At 42.9% G+C, this 26,947-nt stretch overlaps 1 protein-coding gene across 4 annotated transcripts in view; it reads right to left on the reverse strand.

The window, feature by feature from the left end:
• fgf13a (fibroblast growth factor 13a) overlaps nt 1–19,922 on the reverse strand; it is a 125,385-nt gene extending 105,463 nt beyond the window's left edge. The window contains exons 1-2 of one of the 4 annotated variants that reach the window (XM_088924729.1): nt 19,545–19,922; nt 15,797–15,976 (exon numbers count right to left, since the gene is read on the reverse strand). In XM_088924729.1, coding sequence (XP_088780855.1) covers nt 15,797–15,845 — 49 coding nt within the window. In that variant the 5' untranslated portion in view covers nt 15,846–15,976; nt 19,545–19,922. Of the gene's footprint in view, nt 1–15,796; nt 15,977–16,445; nt 17,035–19,544 lie in introns of those variants that run through there. The other 3 variants (XM_088924733.1, XM_088924730.1, XM_088924732.1) reach the window with 3 other exon arrangements.
• Between the last annotated feature and the right edge of the window lie 7,025 nt (nt 19,923–26,947).

Here is a 26,947-nt window from a genome sequence, read left to right on the forward strand (position 1 = left end):
CTTTGCTTTTCCTATAGAGGAAAAGTCACACAGCTCTGGCAAGACCTCAATTAATACATTAAGACATTTAATTAATTTATTCCAATGAAAGGTCCGCTTTTGTTGGAATATATTAACATACTCATTTATTTTTTTTTATAATCTGGATTTCATTAATCACACAATAACCTTTTTTAACCTGGAGCTGACTATTTTTATCGTACATCTTCGAGCTCTGCCAGAGAACAAGGAGGTTCTCGGGGTTGTCGGCTGACACCAGTAAACCTGACAGAAAACTACTGATGGTCTGCCTGAGAGCTGCCCCATTTCAACAATGTCTGCCGAGAGTTAAAGTCACCCTGGAAAGAGAACACTAAAGAGCTAACAGAATTCTTCTGATGCCCTGGGAGACGTTCTAGTGATGATCCTTGCCACCTGAGCATGTTTCTCTTTTAGACCAGTGTGGCATGAGCAGAGAGGTGAAACTCCATAAGGAACAGCAGCAACACTATTTGAAGGACTGGCTTCAAATAGCTGACCCTGCGCTCTGACCCCATGCTTCTCTCTCCCCGTCTGTGCGCCTGTGAGTCTCATGAAGAGCAAGTTGGCGTATGCGAAAAGACAAACTCCTAATGCAAGAATTGTATATGGCCAATAAAGTGATAAAGTGAAGTTCAGATGTTGTTGCATTCAGAGGTCACAGAGCTGCATCCTTTCATTCCATATCCTAGATTCGATGCTCGGAATTGTGAGCTGTCAAGTTGAATGGGGTCACACCTAGAAAGGCATTCCCTGAGAAGAATATCTAAACATACAGATGTAAGCAACATCCACCTGGAGGCTACCTGGCATTCGCGTTTGTATCGGACTTCGAGAACCACGGCGGGTCTTACTATCAGTGCCCTGGTTTTGTGGAATGACAGCCCATCTTCTGACTTGAGATTTTGCAGCTCTGTTCCCGAGGCTTGATCTACAGGGTGGGTGGATAAAACCCAGACCAGTGACAAAGGTTTTGATTTTCACAGATGATACATCGCACCCATACCTGCTTTAGTAAGAATGGTTGATGGATTTCTCTCGAACTTGTCATTCTCTGGCTTCCTCAGATACCAGAAAAAGCACTTTTTCTTCCAATTTTTAGCCACACATTCTGTGCTAACCTCATGCATGCTCATGCTTGTATAGACATTCTTCCCCTGAATAAAGGTGAATACATTTTATAAATTCCCCTATCTTTGCAGAAGTTTTAGGTGTGAGAAAAACATTTTTAAAAGAAATCAGTTAAGCATCCCTGACTGAAAGAAACACCAGCTGATTTAACTCAAAGCTTTACACAACTGAAGCCAAGCAGACCTACTGTCACCCCCTACTCCACCAAAGCACTGTTGTACCTGTGTACTTTGGAAAAAACAATGTTCTTTCAAGCTCAGAGGTATGTGCTGTTCATACAGTATCCCCCCCCAGTGGACTCTGAAACAGGTGCCAAATGTATTGCTGTTGGTTTGATAAAGCTTACAAAATGGCCAATCCTCTAGCCAAACAGATGGAATAAATGAAGTCAGTCTCCTGGCGTCTCTCTGTTTATATTTCAGTGTTCTGGCAGGATGACAGCTCCAGTACTAAACCCCCTTACAGTTGTCCTGCTATCTGGACCTGGTTAAGCCCAGATGCATGAAATGAGTAACATGCGACATTCCTGTCAAATGGGCTTACTCCTAACACATCGAACCCTCTGTTCTGTTGGCACCCGAAGCCACACAGCTGAGCAAAGGGAAGATGGATACCCTTCGAATGGGGACAAGGAGCGGGGAGCCGCTCATGACTCTGCAATCTCTGCACAGTCGCAGCAGAGCGAGAGGGCAGCCTAGAGATGGTTCCTTCACTAGCGCTCCCATTTGATTGTGCACCTCTTTCCACACAAAAAAAAAAACACGTTTACAGGTCTTGAGCATTTTAAACATGTAAACAGAGCAAGTCCCACCCGTGTGCTGGAACGGACATGCCATCAGAAATCAAAAGCCACAGCCTCCTTGCATTGAACCACTGATCGATCACATCCGTCCGCTTTACAAACACCGGCCAGGCCTGGACAAAGGATTTGCCCAGCAAATGGCTGGTGTAAAACTCGGTGTTGCTGGCAAGAACTGCACCAAAGAAAACTGCGCAGTGAAAGGGAAGGAGAATTCTCTGCTCCTGTTTTCCATCTCCTGGAAATTCAAAATGAATATGGTACTTTATGCCAACTGTACCATTTCCCAATGTCACCTGCTAAGCTGGTGATATCTTTTTATTGCAAGTGGCATTAGTTTCCAGCTCCCCCTGACTCCTATTTAAAACAGCCCGTCCTGAAAGCAGAGGAATGGCCAAGGCAGGGAGATTTGATTTTCACTCAGTCAACTGTGAAGAGCACCTGATGGCAGTGTGATTGCTTCCCTCATACGTCTCTGCAGAAAATCTCACCTGGCTCATGTAACATGATTAAAATTCCCTGAGTGACGTTAATTTTATATAGAGCTATTAGACATTAAGAGATAGGTGACAAGTAAAATTGACTTCAGCAGGTGCTGGATGTATTACATATCACTCTTAAAGGTGCCGTTTGTGTGTTCCAAAATCAAACCCTATTTCATATCTTATTGACTTTCTAGTCATTTACCTTTTGTGACTGTCTGTTTCAGCCAAAATTGATCTGTTTTGACAGGAAGTGTTCCAGGGGAAGTATAGGTATGCTGCAACAAGGTCAGGCCAAAATCATTTGCTAATGGTTTTCAGAGTGTGTTGAAATACTCCTCATTTACTCTTTTAGTTCACAAAGAATTTCACTGATGGTTTGAAATTGACAGAACCCAGCAGGCCTATTCATCTACAGTGTCTATTGCCTTGAAATAATCTTTTTTTAACATGTGGGCCTTAAGAGAAAAAAAACAGACAACAGGTAATGTTGGAACTAGGCAATTAAAAGTTCCCCTCTCTGCATCTTGCCAACTACTTTCTGTAATTATCTTGAGTTCTGTCCCTCTACGGTCACACGGAGTTTATGCTATGTCCTTCTACTGACTAATTTAATTAGGAAACATTTTTTCTCCATATTCCTCCATTAATCAAAACATTTTGCAGCAGGCCTTTGTTCCGACGCACAGCCGAAGCATTTTCAAACAGCTCAGCAAGGACACGGTGCAAGCTTTTGATTAAGCATTTATTTTATTTTTTCTGTGGAGACATCTCATTATGGAAATTATTTCTCATCCTACTTTGCACAGCTTAGAAGCAGAGCCGTGCTCAAGATGTTCATCACTCCAGACTGTGTGAAATTAGCTTCAGGGACCAAGGAGCAACATTTGCTAAATTTAGAAATCTTTTCACAATTCAACATTTTCTCTCTATAAATTCTCGAAGGTCCACACAAACACACACAACTCTTTTCAGCACAGACAAAGGGCTTCTGATTTTCAGTAGTTTCAGCAGGTGCTTCTGTTTATTTAGAGTCACAGGTCCAGGGGACACCTGCATGAAGTTCTCACCAGTCAGCTGCTCCAAAATACTGTAAAGGGGTCTCATTTATTTTGCTGCACGATGAGAATACAAATAAAAACATTCAAGCATAAACAGTCAATGGTGGCTCATTGCCAACATTAATAACATAGAAGCAATTGCTAAATATGTTAGTGGAGTTCAGGTGACTGACGATCTTGAATACACAAACCTTTACAATAATTGCAGAGAAAGAGCAAGAATTTTGCATTTGTTCTCGTTTTCTAACTTCCCTTATTTCCATATTAAAAATATATTTGTATTTTTATCCAAACTATATTTTCAAGGCATCTCAAGCAGGGCCTTCAAACAGTTAACACACGGAAGGCTAAACTGAACGATCACAGTCCGCTCCACACATTATGCTCCAAATATAAACGTTGTAACTTTTTAAAATGTCACAGAGAGGTACTGTTCTAAAACAAATGAAACTGCAATTAAAAACTGCTTCTACTGAATTTATTAAGTGGTCCGAGTTTTGGCACAGAAAAGCCTTCGTTGGGATGTACAGACTTGCTTCAACAGATCTTATATTACTCAGTAATTAACTAGAAACAAGCCATTCCCAATGGAACAGTCAAGTACTTAATTTAATGGCAGTGTTTATATGAACATATACGGTAGCTTACATGAACTAACCAATTAAACATAAACACAAAGTATCAGTTTAATGTTTTTAACACTTAAGTGACATAATTTAAAGTGACTGTCATTAATTTAACATGTTTCTTTCAAAGAGGGAACACATTTTCCTTCATTTCTCTGCCCTATAAAGAACTTAATCTTAACATCACCTTTGTAAGTCATAAAGCTGTTCTGATGTTTTAAACAAGTTATACAAAGACTAAAACACTGACATGGCACATAAGCAGGGTTTAAGATTACAGTGGAACATGAAGAGCAACTCTTCTAACGGACAACCGTCTTTTGACTTGCCTCCATTTTGAGCAGATCATCTGAAGCCCATAATTTGTACACACCTAAAGCAAACCCCTGAGTGGCTACAATTAAAATAGTTCTTATGTTTTAGCTTTTATCCCCTTGATAATTAGCAACAGTGCTGACACACTCTTTTTTATTTTACTGCTAATCCCCTTTGTAATTTTACAAACCTTAATTAGTTCATGTCCAGACAAACTATTAATCCCCTGAATAATTTAAAGCAAAACATCCACAGGGACTCTAGAAACAGTTTCCATGACTTCTAGGCTCCAGTGCGCACATACAACTATACACACAACTAGCTTCACCAAGTGCAGATGAATTCTTTAACAAGTTTCATCCTCCAGTACTCCATTGCTTGTGCCGAAGACCAACAGAGCACCCCTGAAGGAGATTATAATTTCATCGCTTTTTCACAATGCCCGACTTGGACAAGAGGCGTCTTTCACACAGGAACACAACTGTTTTCATTTCCACATTCGAAACACAATTACATGACGGAGGGGTTTAAAGAGGATCAGGCTGAGTAGTGTTACGCTAAATAATCCAGTTTATCCAAATTGCAATTCCTCTTATGTAAACTCTCCATATGAAAAATATATTTACACTAGAAATATATTATTCACCTTTTTACTGGGCATTTCTTACAGTTCATTTGGCTTGTTTCTTAAACAGAAAACAATGAGAAAAGCTACAGCAGTCTATTTGTAACCTTGAGTAAACTCGCACAGTTTGATTTCGGACATGGGGAAAAGTCAGAGCTGGGGCAGGGCAGGTCAATTTGGAAGACTGGATTAGCGGGAGAAGGGAGTGGTGGCTGGCAGCATGGGGATAGTGGTGGCATTTTCCTGATTACATGGAAAACGCGAACCTTGCCGGTCAAAGGCTGAGACCCTTAAACTCAGCACAATATCTGTTTACGCTGCAGAGCACCCTGGGAAAGAGGCGGCAGCACAGCAGCGGCAGCAGAGCCATCAGTGACAGAGCAGCCTTAGGGCCTATTTATAAACACGCTGCCTGAGTGGGTTCACGTCTAAAATTAAATCCCATCTCACAGTATAATAATCATCCCAGGAGATGTGTAATTATTAAAAGTACATTTTCCACAGTTGCTTGTTGGGGCCTACAGTATGTACACAGCACCGCAGTAACCTTAGGACCACCAGGACGAAAGCCACCCAGGCAGATTCTGGAATGACACAAGCCCAAGAAAGAGAGGCCCCGAGCTCAGACTTCATCTCCAGCTTTGCAAGCCATGGAATTCTTTTAACTCAGAGAGGGATGTTATTGTTAATTTACACCTAGCCTTGCTGAGCTTATTACGTTTTTGTGTGCATTCGCACAGAAGATCTTTCCCAGGACATGTACAATTCCCTGTCACCTTTGCCTGTCTTGGCACAAGCCCCTGTAAGACTCCGTTAGGATAAACGGTAAGAGCAAGAAGCTCCCCTCCTATGTCCGGTGATGCACTAGGACACCGCTCAGAAGGTAACAGCCCAGACTGCCCTCGCAGGCTGTTAACCAGAGGAGCCCAGAAAACAAGTAAAAATATTCAAAGCAAGGACATGGAACTAAAATGCCATCCTACCATGCCCCCAGCTGAAATACTTCAAATCAAAAGACCAAACTATCATATGACTCACAGCTCTGCTGGAGAACGGGGAACATTCATTGGCCAACGGTTCATTTGAAAAAAAATAATAATGTCAGCGGTAAATAAAGCAGCCACCTGTCCTCAAGATTATTTTATAGACCTCAATGGTTCAAAACACACATTCATGTCACCGAGTTAATTTCATCCGCACAATAATCCAAAATCCCGAACAGAGGTACAGTATAATCCCACACCTGAACTGGAAGCCATTAGTTTAATGAAGGAATTTCAGAAATGAAAAGAAGATTTGATCCTACAGCATAATTTGCTCATTACATTAATTACGGTTCACATACAGAAATGAAAGCCACTTCATTTTATTTATGGATTCAAAAACAACAAGAATGTGTTGCAGAAACCTAACTGCGAGAGGCAGGGTACTCCAGCCCTGGAAAACCCTCATACGTATGTTTTATAGGTCACCTTAAATATCTTGTTTCAGATGTTTGCAATGATTTGTAGGTCCTAAATCAATTAAGCAAGTCAATGGTTTAATTAATGCAACTCTACTGCATGAAGGATTAAGGGATTTGTGATCTAAACGATCTATAAAGTACTAAATTAGCAAATTACCTGTTCAATAGTTCCAGGTCCTTTTGGCGATTTAAAGGTTCCCTCTAAAGCCAGCTAAAGTGGAGCTTCGTGGGATAAAGGTTAAGGAGAATATCAACAAGATAACACTTCTATACCACTAATCAGATCATTCTGTTCTTCAGCACAATCTGGGATTGTTTTTCTTCAGAAAACAACATGAGTGCTTCTGCATTCACTAGAGCCTCAACCGTCATCTTCAGAAGACATTAAAAAAAAACAAGAGTAGAGACCTTTTAAGCAATGGAAATTAAAATAAGGTAAAGCCCACAGATGGAAAAGGAGACCACAAATGGCTCTCTAGAGCTGGATCGTTTTACCTCATCGCCATGAGCAGAGCTGCGCCACCGAGAGAAAGTTCGACATCCTGAGCCGCAAAGAGCAGATTCCCCACTATCGCTGCACCAACCCTGATCTGCTTAAAGACCTTACAGTCCTTGATCAGACCCACTGCCCTGGAGCTTAAGGCACAGTTACCTCGCCCTCCACAAGAAGCGTATTTAGGGATTACCAATGCACCTAAATAATTACACAGAGGTATTTAAGGATTATCGCATGCAATCTCCTCACAGGGAGCACTCGGCTGCTCATTTAGAGAGATGCCTGTGGACCACCTGTTAACTTTTCTATGCATTTCATCTGTTCTGGGATAAAAATGGACACCTGGGGGTCCTGTGGCTTTTCCAGTCACAGCAGCCAATACTGGGGGGGGGGGATGGGGAGATGTTTAGGGACACTTCAGAAGAGGAGCAGGGGTTAAACTATCAATTACAAATCTCATTGGATAAAAAGAGCTTCTTAAGAAACCAACCCATTCGAATCCTGACTGTGTAAAATGGTGGGGGGTTCCCCTTCTAAAACACAATAAAATAAGCATTTTCAACAGCTTTCAAAACCGTTTCCTTCCCCAAGGGATGATACTCATCAGAAGACAGGGTAACATCCTGTAACGGTGTAGAACAACAAGTCACACATGTACGGGGAAAAAAAAGATTTATTCTACAACACAGGAAGCCCATGGGAGCTTGGCACGGCCTGAACCACGACAAGACGAGCTTGACACCATCTTGAGATGAGGCAAAGAGACGGGCCCAGGAAAATCCTGAATGTTTCCGAGAGCACCGCGATGCTTCCAGCGTGGCAATTCTCTGATGCACAGCGAGTCTCCTTTAGGCAGCTTTAAAAACAGGTTTGCGTCACCACTTCAGATCAGGCAGCTCAGACCTCGCAGTACATCACAAACAGCTCTTGGTTTCATAAGCATATTCTGCGGGAGGAGCAGATCACAGCGAGACGCTCCGCCTAGAAGTTTGGACACAACAAATGTTGTCCAGAAGGAATGGGGGAGGTGATCAACTTTTTGTATGTTTGTAGCCTAAACCTCGGTGACTGCATGCTGTATTTTTGGAACATCTCCCTTCTGTCAAAAAATAACACTTGTATTCTGAGCCATATTATGTGCTTTTGTTCATTCCAGTATTACTTTGTGTTTAGAGCACTCAAATAAACTGAGCCCATTCACAGTGCAAACCACTGTATCTCCTGGCACCATTAGGCTCTTCACTGAGGTGTGCGGCATTTCAGATTGAGACTGGGTAAAATGCTTTTTCTGTTAAAAAAAGGATTATTTGATCATGTGTAAAGGTGAACATGCTATTTAGCTTGCCAGAATAAGATATTTAACAAGGTCGCTTGTGACTAAAAATCATGGAGCTGATCTTTGATTCAATACCTTTCTTAACTACACAGAAGCCATTCCAATTATATTTAACAAAGACACACACAGCTCTCACAAAGACCCCCGGATAGTTCCTTCTCCCCAGTTTCCACTTAGCAAGGCTCACACCCGCTCTACAAAAGCACACACACCGCACAGGACCAATCAATTTAGTCCACCAGTCTCGGCTGCCTGGGTTCGTACTGCACTGATTCTGTAGCTCGTTTTAAAAAATGTAAACAATTTTTCTAAAGAATTGTTCTTGGCTTGGGGTCAATTTTGCACGGGATTAACGATCAAATATCATTAGAATGATCCCAAACTGGGCTGGGCAATCTCGGTCTTGGATGGCCGGAGTGTCTGCAGGCTTTCTAGGGCTTTTCAAAGCAGAAGCACCTGCAGGGTCGGAGAACCTGTAAAATTAGACCCAGAAAGCCAACAATGAGCTGCCATGGTTTAAAAGAATAAAATGGAATAAAAACCTGCAGACACACTGGCCCTCCAGGGACAGAATTACCTACTCCTGCTCTAAAAGCAAACTTATTTCTACCTTGACCATCCTTAACACAGTACTTCCGCCACCAGGCCTGAGCTATGAGCCAGAACATACAAAGAACAAACCAGAACAGTACACAAAAGGTTGTATTGCACAATATAAGTATAAATATAAATGTATTTATACCTGCAGAGCCTTCTGCCATCCACAAGCAGCAATGCTGGACATAAGACTCAAGCGACAGGAAAAAACACAAATGCAAGTGAGATCTGGGGAGAATTTGATCAAGCTCATTACATCGAATATCAGATCCCATTAAGCAGAACCAGCCAGGTTATTGGTAAAAAGCAGCTTCTTTACTATTAATCAACCAATTTCAAAAACTATATCTCTGAATTTTTTTATAGATTTCTTTCCTCTCCAGTCCACCTCAGAATGAATTACTGAAGGCAGACTGAGGAAAAAAGCAGATCTTGTTTCACCAACTGCGTTTTGTGCTCGTCTGACATTTCTCAAAGGTGACAAAGAATATTTGAACATATGATTATAATTGTAAGTACTGTACACTTGAGCTATTCTTGATTATTATCTTTATAAGTCAAGAATGTTAGACATTTGGAAATGATCATTATACACCTCCACTGCATAGAAAAGGCTACGATGAACAAAACAATGAAACATTACTAGAAGTTCATTCACGGGATGAAGAGGGACTTTATCAAAAAGTAAGCCAACAATTGACCAATTGATCTCTCCCGCTAAATAAACCACTTACAAACCAACAAACACTCGTTTGGATGAGTGGAATTATGTTTCCACTCTGGACAGACGAATCAGACAAGTGCAAAACAAAGCACTTGTTGCCACAAGTAATTTCAAGAGAATTTTGAAATGTTGAAGTGTCTGTCAGTTTAAGCTGAACAATGCTATACACCTGTGCCTTCTCTTGAAAGAAATGCGAGAATTATACTGTACGCAATATTGCAATACTTTAGAGCCAAACATTGCATTTTAATTCCACAGGGGTTCAGCATCTCTTCCACTTCTGTAATGGGAGCTAGGGCCCTTCTACATTTTCTCCATGGGCTACTGAGCTGCGAGCTCCAGTGTGCATTCCCAGCATCAGCACCAATGCAATATGCACGCAAATGCTGTGTAAGACACGAGACAAAAGACACGGTTTCCACTGCAACACAACACAGGCTTGCTTCCCTCACACAGGAGAAGCTCAGCTCCGATCAGTAACAGCGCCGGCTTGCCAGCTGGTGAAGTGCAACAGAGATTAAGCAAACAATGCAATTTATTCATCTAAAACATGAGACTGCTTTGAAAACAATGATAAAAACAGAATATACAGAAAGCTGAAGAGTTCAGATAAAGGGAACTGCCACTCTTTACACAAACTGCAGAGTGGCCCCTCCATGCTTTAGAGATATATTGTGTTTCATATGATATTGCACAGTACAATGTAAAGCTGAATTGTACTATTCTATATTTTACAGAATTGCATACCTTCATATTGTAACAAAACGAACACTATACAATTATAAAATCCTGTTTTATTTTGTACACAATGCATTGGCACAGTAGCTGTATAACATGTCATGCCAATAATCCCTCCTTTTAGTGTTGCTAGGAAGTTGGAAAGTGGTACAACTTGTGTCCTTGATCGTATCACCGCAGTGTCTAGACCGTCTCTGGTGTCACTTATGAAGAATAACTGAATGGTAAGAGGATGATCACAGTGTACATTTGCATTACACAAAGGTTGCTTAGTCTTATAACCTATGGGAAAATAAAATAATGGCTCATTTAACGTCCACTGAAACACACTGAGCAATTACCATGCTTTTCTGTCAACTACCACCCAAATCATATGAATAACAGGAATATTACACAGCAGTGATCAACAGCTGTAGTGGAATACCAAATCCCACTTAAGATGCATAAGGATTCAAATGGCCCTTCTCCCTCCATACAGAGGCAATATTCAAACCTCTCTGTGCAGGAATATCTGTGCAGAACTCCAACAGTGGCAGATTTACAAGTCAGAGGGAACAATTATTTGCATCTACCTGACTGCAAATCTACAATAAATCCAATACTTGATCTGTGTGGGGGCAGTGTGTACCCTTTCCTCCTCAGAGATCAAACTACACGATGAACAAACTTACAACGTAGCACCAAACTTTCTTTAGAATTTAATCAAATAGAGCGAGATTCTGTAAACATCTGGCGTACGAAAAACAGCAGATTTCCGCTTCTCTTTAAAAAAATATTTTTTATGACCCCCAGCGCAACAAAATCGGAAAGCAACAGTTTTACAACCGTTTTCAGCTATCTAAAAGGGACTCTGCCCAAGATGTCAAATCCAAAGAGGTTATCAGCAAGGTTACAGAAGCCTTGGATCCCAGTTCAGGTGAACATACAGTGACATACAGGCTACAGAACAAATGAGACCAAAATACTAAACATCTCACTACGTTGCACATGGATTCTACAACACTATGTCCTAACACATACAGTACATGTCAGGCGCATCAGACCTTGAAGCATGATATGTACTTGATTAACTTTATAAACAATCGTGCTAAGTAAAAAGAATACTTACAACCATTTTATTTATGCCCACTCTGATCAGACTCATCTCCTGAGCGTTTCAGATCTTACTGCCGGACTTAGTTTAGAATACTGTCTGAAAATCAAATAGAGAACAGATCTCGGATTTCCTATATCATATACAGTAGCTTACAAGCATTCTTGTTATAGATTTAGCCTGAGAATCTGCCTAACAGACTGCATGGCAGTTTTAAAAGGATTCTTCTCCACTATGTCTAAGATGTGAAATGCAGGAGGGGTCAGTACTGCATGTGATATGGGCATGCCTGTAGCTGCAATCACAGTGACCAGCACTTGGAAGAATTTTTAAGGGATGGTTTTACACAACAATTTACATTCCAGTCCATTATCTGCTGTCCAAGGCGATACTATAGAGTTTCAGATGTCTAATTATAGTCTTAATCATTTTTAAAAAACAGCTATAGCTGCTACCAAAACATTGGATAATGCTTAAAGGAAACACCTACTGAGCACAATTAATAGACAAGATAGACCTTTGTATAACCCCTTGAGAAGATAACCTATAGACTGAGAGGATCTGCGTGATAAAGCCTGGATCTCTTGATTACCATGTGCGTCCTCTTGCGACATCAATTTAACACCTCGAACATAAGACCTGGTGTTGCAATTATCATTTCATCCTTCTTATACTCTTTCCCCACACAGAGTGTGCGAGTATATGTTATATGCATCTTTTGTTGTACTTCTGGATCACAGACTGCACTTCCGATCAAAGCGGATGGTTTTGAGCTCAAAAGGAAGTCCGATATAGTTCACAACATTCCTGAACAGGAACATTTAATTTCAATGCACAGTCAATAGACTTGTGCATTTTGTTAGAAGTGCAAAACAAATGATTCAACATGCTGTAATTTCTTTCCCAGACAGCTTATGACTCTAAAATCAAATTTAATAAGTAATACAACTTCTCTGGAGCGATTCAATTATCAATTTTTGTGTAATAGAAGCCAGTTCTTGAAGCTCCCTGAGTGCCCGGTTTGAAAGCAGGTATTAGGCTACAGATATGACAGTAGCTGACAATAGAACAGTTACAGTTTTGCAATAGTGCAATTTACAGTTTTGCAATAACCCTTTGTTTAACCAGATACAGTTCTCATCCACCAAGACAACCAGTTCAAGAGGATCATATGAGTGCAGTGCAGAAACAGGAGTGAAAGAAAGAAAAGAACAATCAACACAATGTAATAACGTAACATGTCATAACACAGAACGGGTCAGTTCACAAGTGCAAGAGTCTGGCAGAAAAGATTTCATCACACAACTGAAAGCCCCCTTGGAAAAGAAGATGGGCAGCTTCAGAGCACTCTACAGACAGTCACAGTCATTAGCAGCAGCACATTGAAATGACTTTCTCCTAAAGTGAGCAGTTACTCTTGGCTGCTTATCTGGTGATAAAAGCACCACTGTACTTCTTTATTTGTGCAACGATACTGTCAACTGCAAATAAAGATAGAAAAGGTGTTTGTTTTCTCAATTAATCTGCAAACAATTTAAATCAGTGGCACTTGCCTAGTATGCAGAGAGGTCCAATCATTCAAAGAAGAAAGATAATGATGAGTGTGATGGAGGGTGTCTGATGAATCCTATGGCAGAATGGTAAAAGACATCAGGTTTCCCAAGTAAAGCTTAAAGGACCATTCTTAAGACATAATCAATGTAGTCTGGAATGAGGAGTACAGACATTTGAACAACTCTTTTCCAAGAGGAATGCATAATACACATTTTGCTGTGATCAAAGAAAACCATGTCTAGACTTTATAGTAGCTTATAATTTATGAATGAGTTCTGAAAGATAAAGCATTAGCCAATGAATGTCTTATTTATAAACAATGGCTGATCCAACTTTAAGATGGTAAAGATTTTGTGATCCCTACTACTAATAGAGCAGCATGAATTATTTATTGAATAGCAGAATTATTTATTGAATTGTGGAAGATAAGCTGTAGATTTGTCATCACACATAATGAAGTTAACACTGATGCGTTTCAGATGGTGCTGTCTGCACTCAGGTACAGTAGATATGAAAACAGGCTATCTCTGGAGCAACACTGTTAATGTAGTTGGGAATAGAAGCAGGACTGGGACAGACCCTTGTGGAACTCCCTAAGTAACTGCACGTTACTACCCTGGCCGTTTCCATACTGTGTACGGTTTTGCATGTACTGTAACTCTAAAACCATGTGCAAGAGTTTATAAAAACAAAATATTATGCAACCTTATCAAAAGGATTGAGAGGCAGTAAAGCAGGTTTTGTCAAGAGCCCTTATAATATCCCTGAGAACCTTTGAGACTACTGTAACATACCCATGCACAGGATGAAAATCAAACTGTCCATCAGACAAATATAACTGCTATCTAAAAAGGAGCCTGTGTTTTGCCATAGTTCATTTTAATTGTACAATGATTCCTACTTCCCAAAACTAGCAGCTGGGACTTAGTGCTCTCAATCGCCGACAGAGACAGGTGCCTTTGGCAGGCAGGTCAGGCACACAAGTACGCATGTCTGTGAAGAAGGCTTTAGGCTTTTTCTCTTCTACAATACGGAAATACATTGCTGTACAAAAATAACGACCAAAGAATAAAGCTACCATCAAGTCATTGCTGGGCTCTAAAATAACCCTTTCCAGTGCCACAGATACTTGAAATGTCCTATTTTGGATCATGCTTCGATCGGCAGAAACCTCCCATATTTCAATTCTGGAGCAACGGGCAGAGCCAGGCAGGGTATGGGAGGGACAGTGGCAAAAGCACAGCAAGTTAAATGCAGCCCGAGCACAGACAAGAGACGCACAGGTAGAGGGAAGAGAGCAGGGCTCGCAGACGCAGCTTCTGGAGAGCCTGGTGTCTCCTGCCCTTTGTTCAAGCTGAAGTGAATTACTTCTTTTATGAGTTAGGCATATGTAAGGGTTGTCTTAAGGCCTTTTACAGGTGATGGCCCGAAACATGCCACTTCATTTAAAACGCACAGTTACGGCTAAAACGCTTTGGATCCCAGACTGACGCATCATGGGGATGCGGGTAATGAAGCAGAGATCTGGCACGGAGCTCCGGTGGAACACAAACCAGAGCGGGACTTGAGCCCCCGGTATACAGGCCACGGGCCAGAGAAACAGACTGTCTGATCAAGGCACTTCTGACACACGCAGAAAGTGAAAGCGACCTATTAAAAAAAAATAAACATGTTTTTGAGTACCACGACTAGGAGTTAAAAATGCAATTCTCAAATGCAGCATTTAAGTAACAAGTAGTAGCTGTCTCAAAAGATTCAGAGGCTCTTTTAAGCATTGAAATTGCAACGGTACTGTACGTCGTGACGAACAAATGCAAGCAACAGCTTGTTAAAGCTGGAGAGCAAAAAGTAGGGCTTTATCTTCTTCTGTCGGCTCCAGGACAATAAATCAATTTTTCAAAAGCGATTCCCCTCTTTCCGTTCTGCGGGGCTGGGGCTGCGGCGCGGGAAGGCGACATGCGGCGAGCTCGTGCGTGGCCGTGCTCAAAGCGCTTCCTAGCTCGTGTACATCCATCACACCCGCCGAGGTTTCTTTAGCAACCTCGCCCCCCTCTGTCTCCATGGCAATGGTTACCCAGTTTACATCCCGAGACAAACCGCGCTGATTCCAGAGAAATGCAGAGGCAAATGGTATGCAAATAGGCGACACCAACTAAATTTCAAACCATGTGTGCACACGTCAGCCACCGGTGTACAACCTCATTGTGACCGGACTATACTGATCATTGCACTCCATACAAACCTACCTTCAAAAAAAAATCACCGAGTGCACCCGATAATCACAAAATAAGGAGATTTCAACAGGATGCAAATAACATCGGCGTTTTTTTTTTCCGGCCACTGCGTTAAAGTGACAGCTCTCCCGTTTCATCTTTGTGCGTTTCCAAGTACTCGCCCTGACTGAACGCTCGGCGTGCCGCTAATAATAAGGTTTTTCCTTTGGGTCTCTCACGGGGGCGTTCAAAAAATCAAATACGCTCTATTGTTTTATCAATGAAATCCTGCGCCGCGCCGCAAACTGCATCGCGCGGCAGCCCGGCCCAGATGTCACCCCGAAAGGCGCTGCGAGACTTTGCCTCGGCTGGACTCGGGAGACGCAGCAGACTGGGAGGCCGGGGAGCCGGAGAGGCGAGCTCTCGCTTAGCATCAGGGCCCGGGGGAGCCCCGCCGCGGCGACGAAACGGGAGCGCGGTCTCTTTAAGCGCGGCGGCGTCTCCGCCAGGGCTGGTGGCTTACCCCGGGAAGCATCCTTTTCTTCTTTAGGCTTCGCCACTTTTCCGCTCATAGATCCCAGTTTGGACGTGTAATTCCCGAATAAGACTTAAAAACAAGTTCCTCGAGGCGTCTGCAAACTGGTTCTTCTACAAAATCCTCGGAAAATTCCCCCCTAAGGTACCAGTTTTAGAGAACAGCGCTCTGTAAGGGAACAAAAAAGGGAGTCGCAAATGTTCATTTAGAAGACACAAGGGGTACCGATGTCGGAGAGCCCGTGTAACCCGTGCCGCTCACTGTCTGTGTTAATTGAGCGTGTGGCGAGATGCCAGTCTGTCAGCAGGCACGAAATGTGAACACAAAGAAACCACATCACCAGCACAGAAAGTCACTGAGCCGCTCGGTCTCCTCGGAAAGCTACAGTTGCCGATACTACGCGGCCGCACAAAAGGGAAAGCGCTCTTTGTGGTACTCGACATTAACCTAATAAGATCCTAAAGGCTAAGAGACCATCATCGCGAAACTAATCACATAGCTGCTGTCCGGCATGTCTGGACTGAAAACAGAATCTCGCACTAAGCACTGAGCGAATAAGGACGTCTACACCGTACGTGCACACAGATTAAATTGTTGTCAAATACGCTCCATCTGCCCGAGAAATTAGTCTCCTTACCTCCTCCTTTGCACGCTTTCGGATACATGAATGCACATTAAAAAAAAAATATTACATATCCACGCTTAATTCCGTCCCGCTCTCTTCAGAACCCCGGCACTGTCTGTTGTAGTAAAAACAGACAGCGCTCCCGACGCGAGCTCGCCGACGTCAGAACAGGCGGAAAGGAAATTATATGAAAGATAAACTCGGGGGAACCTCCTTCCAGAACTACGCTGCGGGGTCTTCGGAGTTGCGGGCTCTCTGGAGCCCTATACGCCAGGCTTCCGTCAGCGAAGACCGTTCCTTAACGCATGAAATTATCGCCAAACGGCACCCGGGCTGCTGGAGGAGGAAATTCAACAGGACCCACAGAGAGAGAGAGAGAAGCGAGCTGCAGGTAGCGCTCAGATGCAAGATAGCAGGCGACCGTAGCGCGTCTCGAGGGCAGCCAATCGATGAAGCCCAGGCACGCATCCGCGCGCGAAAGGGCGCACGAGCAGTTGTAACCCCAGCGCCTGAACGGGCCGGCGGGGAGCCCCGGAGGAGCGAGCGGGCTCGTCGCGGCACGGGCCGCTGCAAGCGCGCAGGAAAGCCGGGCGACGAAATCGTCGAGAGATACGAGGGACCGCTCAAGACAGGGGGGGATCGCATGCGTGCGTGTTTAACACCAGCGGGCTTCGGCGTCGTTTCTACGTTAGGGGGAGAAAGGAATTGAGATGATGCATGAAATAGATTTGGATTATCTGGCTGGTTCTGACGGACGTTTCGGATTTATTTATTTTTTTAAAGACGCTCTTTCAAAGGCAACGATGTAAGCGATTCAGCGTCTATGTCATCTCTTGCTCAATTCTGCATTTATCCTGTGACTGCTCCAGCTCTACGTGATAAAGCTGTTAGGATCTAAATCAGAGCCTGTTACTGCACACCACAGGTTAATAAATGTTCGGTGAACACAAAACGCAACGCAGTAATTAAGACCGTTATAAAGTTTTGAGATCGGCGAAATATCCAAATAAATCACAACTTTCTTCGGTACGGTTGTCGTGAGGGAGTCTTTTACCGATTTGTTTTAGTAAAAAAAATCATTTTTTTAAGAAAGTGTTTTAAACGACCAATAATAATTCTGCTAATTGGGAGCCACGGAACGTTCATGCACTCTGTACATTATTTTAAGCAGAAATAATAAAGGGGGGGGGGACAGAAAATGTGGTTTAAAATATTGATCCAATTTAGAGATAAACCGAAGCCGATATTTTAAATGGTAATATCCACGGAAGGGTGGAACAGGTTCCCCACGACAGAATAGACAGTCCCATCTCCTATAATCGCTCAACACTCCTCGCCGACTGCGGAGAACCTCACCTTCACTCGCGGCGAGAGACGACTGGCGAAGTGGCGCCGCGCTCAAACACAGCCGCTTGCCGGCGGTCCCTTTTCACGACGAATCCAAAGTTCGGCAGGCAATTTAGAAGACGTGGCTAACGCGCAGACTACATATTTGCAGACGTGCTACAGTGCTTGATCTCTCGATTTCAATCGCCTTGTAATTAATGCGTCATTATTATCCGCACTGGTGCAACACCGAGTCGTATCTTCGGGAAAAAAAAAAACGAAAGATTGAAAGATACAGCATGCTGAACATGAAGTTTTAACACTTGCAGCCCTTAACTCTTGGAATCCCGGATATTACCAGCAAGTAATAAGAGCGTCAGTCTCAGCTCTCGGTCAATTCTCTGCTGCAATGGCATGTAACTACAGTACAGTGTCAATTCGGCGCGCCTGATTGAGGCAGATTACTGCAGTTCTTAAAGACAACAACAAACGTGGTTTAAAAAAAATAATAATAATAATCAGCAACGCCACTTTACACATAGATGGATCTTCATATGAATTTACTGTGCTACTGCATGTTACAGCAGAGCACAGCACAGTGAAATCGTGGTATTGTAAGTGTATGACAAGGTAAAGTGTCCTGCAAACTGCAGAAACCCATGGTCCAGCAAATACAGGCTCGATGTGTTTCTTGGATCATGCTAGTATGCGATGGTGCGGAAGGTACTGATCTCTATCTTCAGTACAACCGAGGGAAAAGCTGCGAAATACAGTGTAAATGAGCTGATTCCGAGTCAGCCAAACTAGACAACAGTGCAATATGGTTAGACATCGACAGTTTCATAGTTATGTTAAGGATGTGATAGCGGTATTTGTTAATGGTGTACACTAAAGGGTCTTATTTAATTTCTTATGTGATCAAATTTCTTCGCAAATGTAATTTGTCACTTCGCTCTAAAGCGGCAGGGTGTATATATAGGTGTCTGCCAAGCGAGACGAACTGATCACGATGGCAATATCTCTGTCACAAACCTCCAGAAACCGCTCTTTCCGCTCGATGCATTAAAAAAGGCTTCTGCCCATACACTAGACTTAAAAATAACACTGTCCTACATCTAAATTCCCTTGGAGCTTCTGCTCTCTCGCAGAAATTGAGACAAGTTTATTATGAGTTTTTCTCCCCCCCCCCCAATGTTTGTAAAATATATCGTCTGATTTTCAGTGCCCCGCTCCGTAATGACGTCATCCGCATCCTTGATTTCATCTTTGCCTTTTAAGGACGAATAAAACCAAGCGGACAAAGTTGCATGATGACGTCAGACTTTTTTTAAACATAAAATGCTGCAAAACCCCCGAAAGGGGACGGCGTATTATTTTTAACTCCGGGTCAAGTTACAAAACAGAAATCTATGGCCGCGACACACGGCAACGGAGAAAGGTTATATAATGAAATGGTGTGTTCTGGACGGATCGCAGTATCTCGACGCGCTGTCCGAGGTTCACCGCCTCACATACACCCATAATGAACGCCGAAGAGGATGCGAGGACCAGAATTTAAGACACGACTGGCCGAAGACGGAGCAACAATTTCAACACTGCAGAATCTGCATCACAATGACAAATGTCAAATCCCGTCCCGAAAGTTTAATACGAGACAAATAGAGGAATTTCAAGATAGGACAACGCTCTTGTGAAGAATTTCAACCCGGTTTGCAGGTGCCGTTTCCCATCACTGAAAAGCTTTCACAGTAACTCACATGATCTGCTTTGTTAGTATTTACTTACCTCCACTGCAGAGAATCAAAGCCTTTGTACTGTACGTGTTGGGAATTTGAAGGCAAGGAGGAAAAAAAAATAAAAATAATCAGCGGGCCCCCCCACGCTCACACTTTCTGTCCCACGTTAAAACATAATACTGGTTGTTTAATCCTCGTCGCGGGTGATGGGTCGTGTGTTCCTGCACTGTGCTCCGAGTGCCGACTTCTTCAGACGCGGATGCGGGTTAGCGGGAGAACAGCAACCAGGGAACTTCGCGCCCTCGAAAGCATGTCAGCCTGCACCTAAAACACACAAGAACCGGAGCACTGCGTCCGGACGGGCGGCTCGGGCTGGCGATGCAGACACATCAACCTGAGTCTGAGCAGACCCGTCTCGCACTCTGCGTCGAGGAGAAGGAAAAAAAAAAAAGTTGCGCTTGCGGGTCACAGGATCTATACGCTTTCTATTTTTAGGAGAAACTGGACTCCTTTCAAAGTTTCTTTGCACACCCAAGACTTTTCCAAGTCGCTCTCTAAGTGCGGCGGACAGCTGTGAGTATATCGTCTTACCGATTACACGCCTTGCGCAAAGACAGCAGCGACCTGCAGGAAGAAAGCAGATCTCAGTCTGAAGAGGCTACATTAGGTTGACGCTTTGCCGCAAAAAATGTCCCCAATCTCGTGACATTTTTTACGTTAAAGACCCCACATTTCAGAGTTCATGCTGGCCAGGCGTTTAAATGGACTGAATAATTGGCTGATGTTTACTTATCAATAGCAGAACACGGCCGGTGACCCCTGTCAAACCCTTGCCTACACGCGTACGCACTAGAAGTTGCTCAAGCTTGTGCGACCACTGCTTTATTCAAATAGTATTACTACTGTACAAACATAAGTATGGCACTAGAAAACATTCTATTAACACACGGGCTAAGTAAAATAAAATCTGACCTTTAAAGACACAGCGAAGCTCTGCCTCCTTACCTCAAGAAAAGTGCCAGCCCACAGGATACTGTACATCACCAATTCCACGGGACACATCTATGACATGTCAGCAAATCTCTTGTAGGGACTGAATTCCTTCAGTCTTGAGCAAAGACACTTTCAGAATAGTCCCCTGGGGTCTTAAAAATCCTAAAGGTGCATGAAAAAGTCCATTCAAACAAGGAGATGGCCCTTCCATTTTGTGATTGGTGGATCGTTCAGATCTTTTGAAGTATACAGTCTTTTTTTTAATAATGCGCATTTAAATCTTGACGACTCTGTCGCTGTGACTTTTTCGGAAATTCCATACCCCTATTGAACAATTCAGCACTGGCATTTTTAAACGTGCTGTGGAATAACGTGCTGTACCCTGCAATTATATCCATGTTAACCAAATTGGAAAACAGCTCACAACCTTTCACGTGTAAAAAGTACATTCATGTACCACACACTGGGGGAATTAAAACAGATTTAAAAATGTTTTTAAAACTGTAAACAACACAGTCGGGTATTCGAAAAGTAACACAATATTGTTTAAAATGGAAAACCAAGAACATACCTAGAGCAGTGTGTTAACACAAGACTGTGACACATCGTGGCAGGAGAAAGTCTGGCGCGTTTTGCAGTAATACAAGTGGATTTTTTTTATCACAAATACGTTTTTTATTTTACACGAGATAGTATTGATAGTACTACTATCTAGTAGAGATAGTATTGATCTCACGATTCTTACAATATGCTAAACATTGACAATCAATGACAACACGGCGACTAACTGACTTAGAGCATACCCTTAGCATTACAAATGTCAACTAACTTATTGGTTTTAAATTTGAGCAGAGGCAGATTACTCTGTTTAAAGTGCTTCGAGAACAGAACTGCATAAAGTCTCGGAGGTTCATTTAACTCGAAAAAGCTTAAGTGCCATAGAACCACTTCATCGACGTATTCATAATAAAGGTACAACCTGCCGGGTGTACTGGCACACACTTAACATTTGAAGCATGCAAAACAGATTTTCCTTAAAAAAAAAACCTTCTCACGTTGGAGGCCATTGAGAAAACTACCTGATTTCTGCCTTTAAAAGTTGAATTTGTTTAAATAATAGCGAACATATACGCTGTTTCTGCCGTTTAACTAGTTTTACACAGCCGTCGGTTAAAACGCCTCAGTCCTCAGTATCATATCCACACTTCTGGCTGTAGGGTTTATACGACTGCCTCGCCACACTGCTTTTGGTAAAACCATGCGACACTTAAAACTACGTGTGCAGCAAAGCCCAACAAAGTTTGTGTAACGGAGTAAAATAAGCACTAACGGACCTACCTGCCTAGCGCCGTATAGTGGTGAGATGCTAAAATCCTTGGATAAACGAAATGACACAAATTCTCTGGGCTCTTCGATATGACTCTCCTCTTCCGTGATTCTTAGCTTGCTGTCGGAAAAAAGTGAAGGAAAATTCGCTACCCAACCCGCCATGTTCGTACGCGGAGTTGCCAGACCTTCCGGAAGCGCAAAGTATTGTGGTTCCGCCCGCTTCTTCTCCGGTTAAAATGACATCAGAGGAAGAAGGGAGAAGAATTCTCTTGGTTCCAATGGATCACATTATTAGTTTAAATCACATTTATTTCTGTGCAGGACACATTAAAAGTAGTGTGAAGTGCTAAGAGGCACGAAGATGCTTTCTGATTTTGCTGAGATATCTAAAAATCCTGCTGCAAATTAGACAGAACTGACACCCGCCTGCCATCTTTATTATCTTTAAACATAGATGGTAAAACCCTCATGACTGTGGTGGACATGATAGTAGACATGTCCCTATTCCATCTACTGGAAGATTAGGAAACGGTTTGTTCTGGGAGAGGTATTCACGGAGAAGTGTAAAAAGCTGAAATCTGTAAATGGATGTGAAGCTGTAATCACTGGAGGCTGGCGGAAGATGCTATGGCAGTTTAAGGAGATTATCTTAAAGTAGTGTAAGACATAATTTAGTAAATATTGAGAGTTTTGAGTTTAAAAAATACGTTTCAGATGTGAGAGGGTGAAAGGTCGTTGTGACGACGCAGGAACGAGAAGAGAGAGTCAGGCGGGCCGCTAACGGGAGGAAGCGTTTGAGCGAGCTGGGGAGTTAAGTCATCAAATTGTGTGTGTGTGGCTGGTATTGTGCTGTGTATGACAAAGCCGACAATATAACTACTCTCCGAGGGGAAAGAGTATTCTGCCTCCGTCTTTTATTCTCCATCATCACGGCACCTGACCGTGAGGAGGAGCCGGGGGCGGACAGGTGTTGCGCTCCCGAAACGCTCTGGTGAATGTCTATAACACCCCTGCGTACCAGAAAGAGAAAGTACGCCCCCGGGGCTAGACTGTATATACACCTGGAAAGTCAGCCGCTTACAGAAATTTCATCACGGCTTCTGATTCTCTCTGGAGTGAGGGTTCCGGAATCGCTGTGAAAGTACTTCTAGAAAGGTCAGTGTAATCATGGCCTGGAGAGGTAAAATGGGGGACTACCAGTGCAGAGATATTTTTGCTGTTCCCTGGATTCGGTGGTGACTGTGCAGAGGAGGACGGATTTGTCTTGGAGGGGCTCCAATGTTTTGATAGCCTCTGCCTCATTGAGAAAACAAAGGGAGAACACAACACACTGGAAGTGTTATAGACCCAAGAGTGCTTGCTTTGAGCACCTATTCTGTGGATGAGACCGATTTCCATATTCATGAACCCGTCTCATCGCCCAACTGTAAATAAATTGATCATTTTCTGTAGTACTCAGAAAAGTGGAACATTCTCATGAGATGCATATCATGAATAATTGCACAAACTCCTTGCTTTGATAAGGTTTCAAAAATGAGAGAGAAATTAGACTTGTCACGAGCATGTGTCGGTCATAGACAGTCTTTCCAGCCTATGAATATTATTAAGTTGAAATGACCCACATTCACCAGTGCTGACTCCCAGTGCATAGCTTTGAGCAAACGTTTATGGTAGATCTGATTCTGAGCCGAATAATCTGAGTTTAACCACATCTCTTTCTATTTGGACATACTAGGAAGGAAATAAGACAAAGGTCAAGCTGCCTTATAAACCGCTTGAGTATACTGAACAAAAATACAAAATGAAAATTATTTGTTTTAAAATAAAAACAGTTGAAAATGATCATCAAGTATTCCATATAAATCAAGAAGGACATAATTGTTAACAATTATAATAGTCCTATTACACTCAAATGACCTGCTTTGATGGGCTACGTTCTAAATGACACTGCTAGTAACACCACTTGCATCAGGCGTTTTGGAATCAGCCCTATTAAAATGTCCCATTTGCCTATAATGTAAACCCCTTGTGGCATATCCATCTAGAACCTATTTTGCTGGGATTTCAGAAAGGATTAATTGATTCAAAGCTGTGTGGTTTGTAGAGGTGTGTGGAGAAATGAACAAATTCTTCTCGGAATTCTCCTCTGCTTGTTTCAGTCTGATTGTTCTGAACTGCTGTTTTTAGGGACTGTTACTCCTGGGAGTCTGCTTTCTCCAGCCTGTGGTTTCTGGAGTGTCCAGAACTGACTGACCCTTAGTTCCATTGAAGTCTGGCTGGGCAAAAAGAAGATATATTGATCCCTCGGTCACATGGTATTCAGGAGCAATACCATGGGTGTTTATCTGGGTCATGACATAAAGGAGACGGTACAGGGCGGAAGGTTTATCTGGGAGCCTGAAATTCCATGTGGTGCAAAAGAGACATTGAAATCACCTTAAATGTCATGGTGGTTGTTCTCCTGGAAGCACCTGTGGTATTGGAGAAAGAAGCAACATGGTGGGGGGGGCAGGGAGGGGGGCGTGTTTTGCAGGAACCTGCAGGTTGACGTGGCCTCAAGCCGTGTGTCATATGGCATCCACCCCACCCAACAGTAATGAGGTTTGGGTTTAACAGTGATTACACCAGCGCCTGAGCTGCTAAGAAAGCAAACACAGCTGAGCGGAATCTAAATCAATAAAGTCATCGCAGATGGAAGCCAGGGGTTGGACAGGTCACGGGCTGCGCTGGAAAAATTAGCAGCAGGGTTACAGCCTCGATGAAATATTGACTGGTGTCCTGTGCACTTTAATCTCCAAATTCTTCTGAGATACAAGGCTCTCTTGCTGGTTCTGTAGCTCCGTTCCCAAGTCATAATAATTATAGAGGCTACAAAATGACCAGGACTCTGATGGCATAGTCATAGGCAGCCTTTCCTGTCACTGATGTTTCAGCAAGCAATAATAATCCAGTCTGAGTCTGAACGCTTACAGTATCTGGCTCCACAGTTTCATCGCTTGATATAACAAAAGCTGTGTTAGTTAACAAACAAATTTGATTTGGCTAAATTACACACAGTGCATTTGATTAAAACCCTTAGTGTGTGATATGCAGCTTCGGTTTTCATACAGTCTCAGCCGCTCACTCCCTTTCAGCTCTTGTCACATTTCAGCAGTATTGCATCACTTGTAAAATTCCATAAGCAATTTAAATCCTGCTTCTCTACATTTCAGATAGAGCTAAAATACCTGCTTTGTTGCTGCAGTACTGTCCCCGTTTATGGCTGCATTGCTGTCATTTTTCTTTCTGAAACAGGCATCAGGCTTTTCCAAGTGTTATTTAATATGAATGTACTGTATATGACACACTGAGGTGCAGGAGAGAAAGACAGACAGTATGTCTCATGAATTGAGAGGCACTAACATTGTGATGCATTAATAGTCATTTATATAAAGATACTCATGTTCATGAATTTCACTTTTTTGTCATTATTCTAACAAATCTGCATCTTCGTGTTTCAACTCGACAGCTTTGTGCATTCTTGCAGTACTGTAAAAGTGACAGGACATGACATGACCCTGCTGAGAAGCAGCTGGATTATGGCTAGATCCTCAGTCATAAAAAGCTAGCTCCAGCATGTTCCTTGCGGGATGATCATCGTGTAATGTATAAATGTCTCCATCTGTGACATCCGACCTGCTTCATCTACAGTGTCAATCCTCCTGCTAGCTAGGATGTCAGATTAATGTACATTTATAGCGAGTGCTCAGTATAGCCAGAATGCTGGGATTAAACTGTTCCTCTCTCATTTCTGAAAGTAGGAGCAGCCTCATCGGCACAGGCAGTCAGAGCCAGTGTGATATGGGACAAAAAAGATCCCTCTTTCAAGACATGTAAAAAACAAACCAACTGGAAGCAGTGCTGAAGCCCACACAGGAAGGTCTATACTCAAATCCAGAAGTTCAGATCTTACCCTGGACACCACAGAGTTAGGGGGGCAGAGAGTATGGGGCCCACCCTACCCCCCAGCATGAAACTGGTTACAAGGTCATTCCCAGCCTTACTGGTCCCCATTTTACAGGTAGGTGCACTGGAGCAATCGAGCTGAAGTACTTGGCTCCAAGGTGTAACAACTGTGTCTATAGCAGGGACTTCAACCTGCGTCCTTCCAATTAGGATAATATCCCGCAGTCGGCAGAGGAATCCTACTCCGCTGGGCCCCTGAGCAAGGCCCTTAACCCCAACTGCTCCAGGGGCGCCGTATAAATGGCTGACCCTGCGCTCTGACCCCCAGCTTCTCTCCCTATCTGTGTGTCTCATGGAGAGCAAGTTGGGGTATGAGAAAAGACAAATTCCTAATACAAGAAATTGTATATGGCCAATAAAGTGATCTTATCTTATCTTACAGCTCTTACCCATTTACTTTACTCCACATTGCCTCCTTTTGAGTTTCACAGCATGAAGGTTGTGACCAATCTCCCCTGGTATAATTCTGGGTCAGTGAGGCTCTATGGCAATACAGATGTCTCGGATGGTGTATAGTATTTGTTGGTCTAACCTGCTGATTTAATGCCTCCCATTTGTTTGAAGACAGCAGAGAAACGAAAGGTAACAAAGAGGCCGCTAACGAGGAGAGGTCAGCGCTGAAGCAGGTGAGCGGGTCTGCTCACTGCTTCTCTCTCAGCCAGTCACAGACAGAGACTCCAGCTGTGACATCAGAGAGAGCTAGATAAGACACTCACAGATGGAAGACCACTCCGCCCTGAGCATCTCGGAGCAGATACTGCCCAGATAACTCCCACTGTGGGGTAAGAAGGGAGCTGACTGGCACTCTTGGAAAAGAAAATAAGATCATTCATTTCCATTAAGATTATCACCAGTGTTATTAACACAAAAACAGTGTCTTTCTGTCTCCCAGCAGTTACAATGGCTTTGTAGCTGGAATTATTCTGCCTCCTTGGTTTTGCAATTGTCTCATTTTTCCAACACGTATTCACTACAAGCCACATGACAAGTGAAATTTCAATTTGGCAGCATCAACGGTGCCTTGTATGATACATCCCAGGTGATCCAGCTGATTGCTGTCTATCTTGTCTAGTTATGAATGTCGTCTTGGGAGCACATACAGCTTGCTGAAAGACCACTGGAGCA

The sequence above is a fragment of the Atractosteus spatula genome, chromosome 9, assembly GCF_055471065.1.
Source record: "Atractosteus spatula isolate fAtrSpa1 chromosome 9, fAtrSpa1.hap1, whole genome shotgun sequence".
In the NCBI taxonomy this organism is placed as follows: domain Eukaryota; kingdom Metazoa; phylum Chordata; class Actinopteri; order Semionotiformes; family Lepisosteidae; genus Atractosteus; species Atractosteus spatula.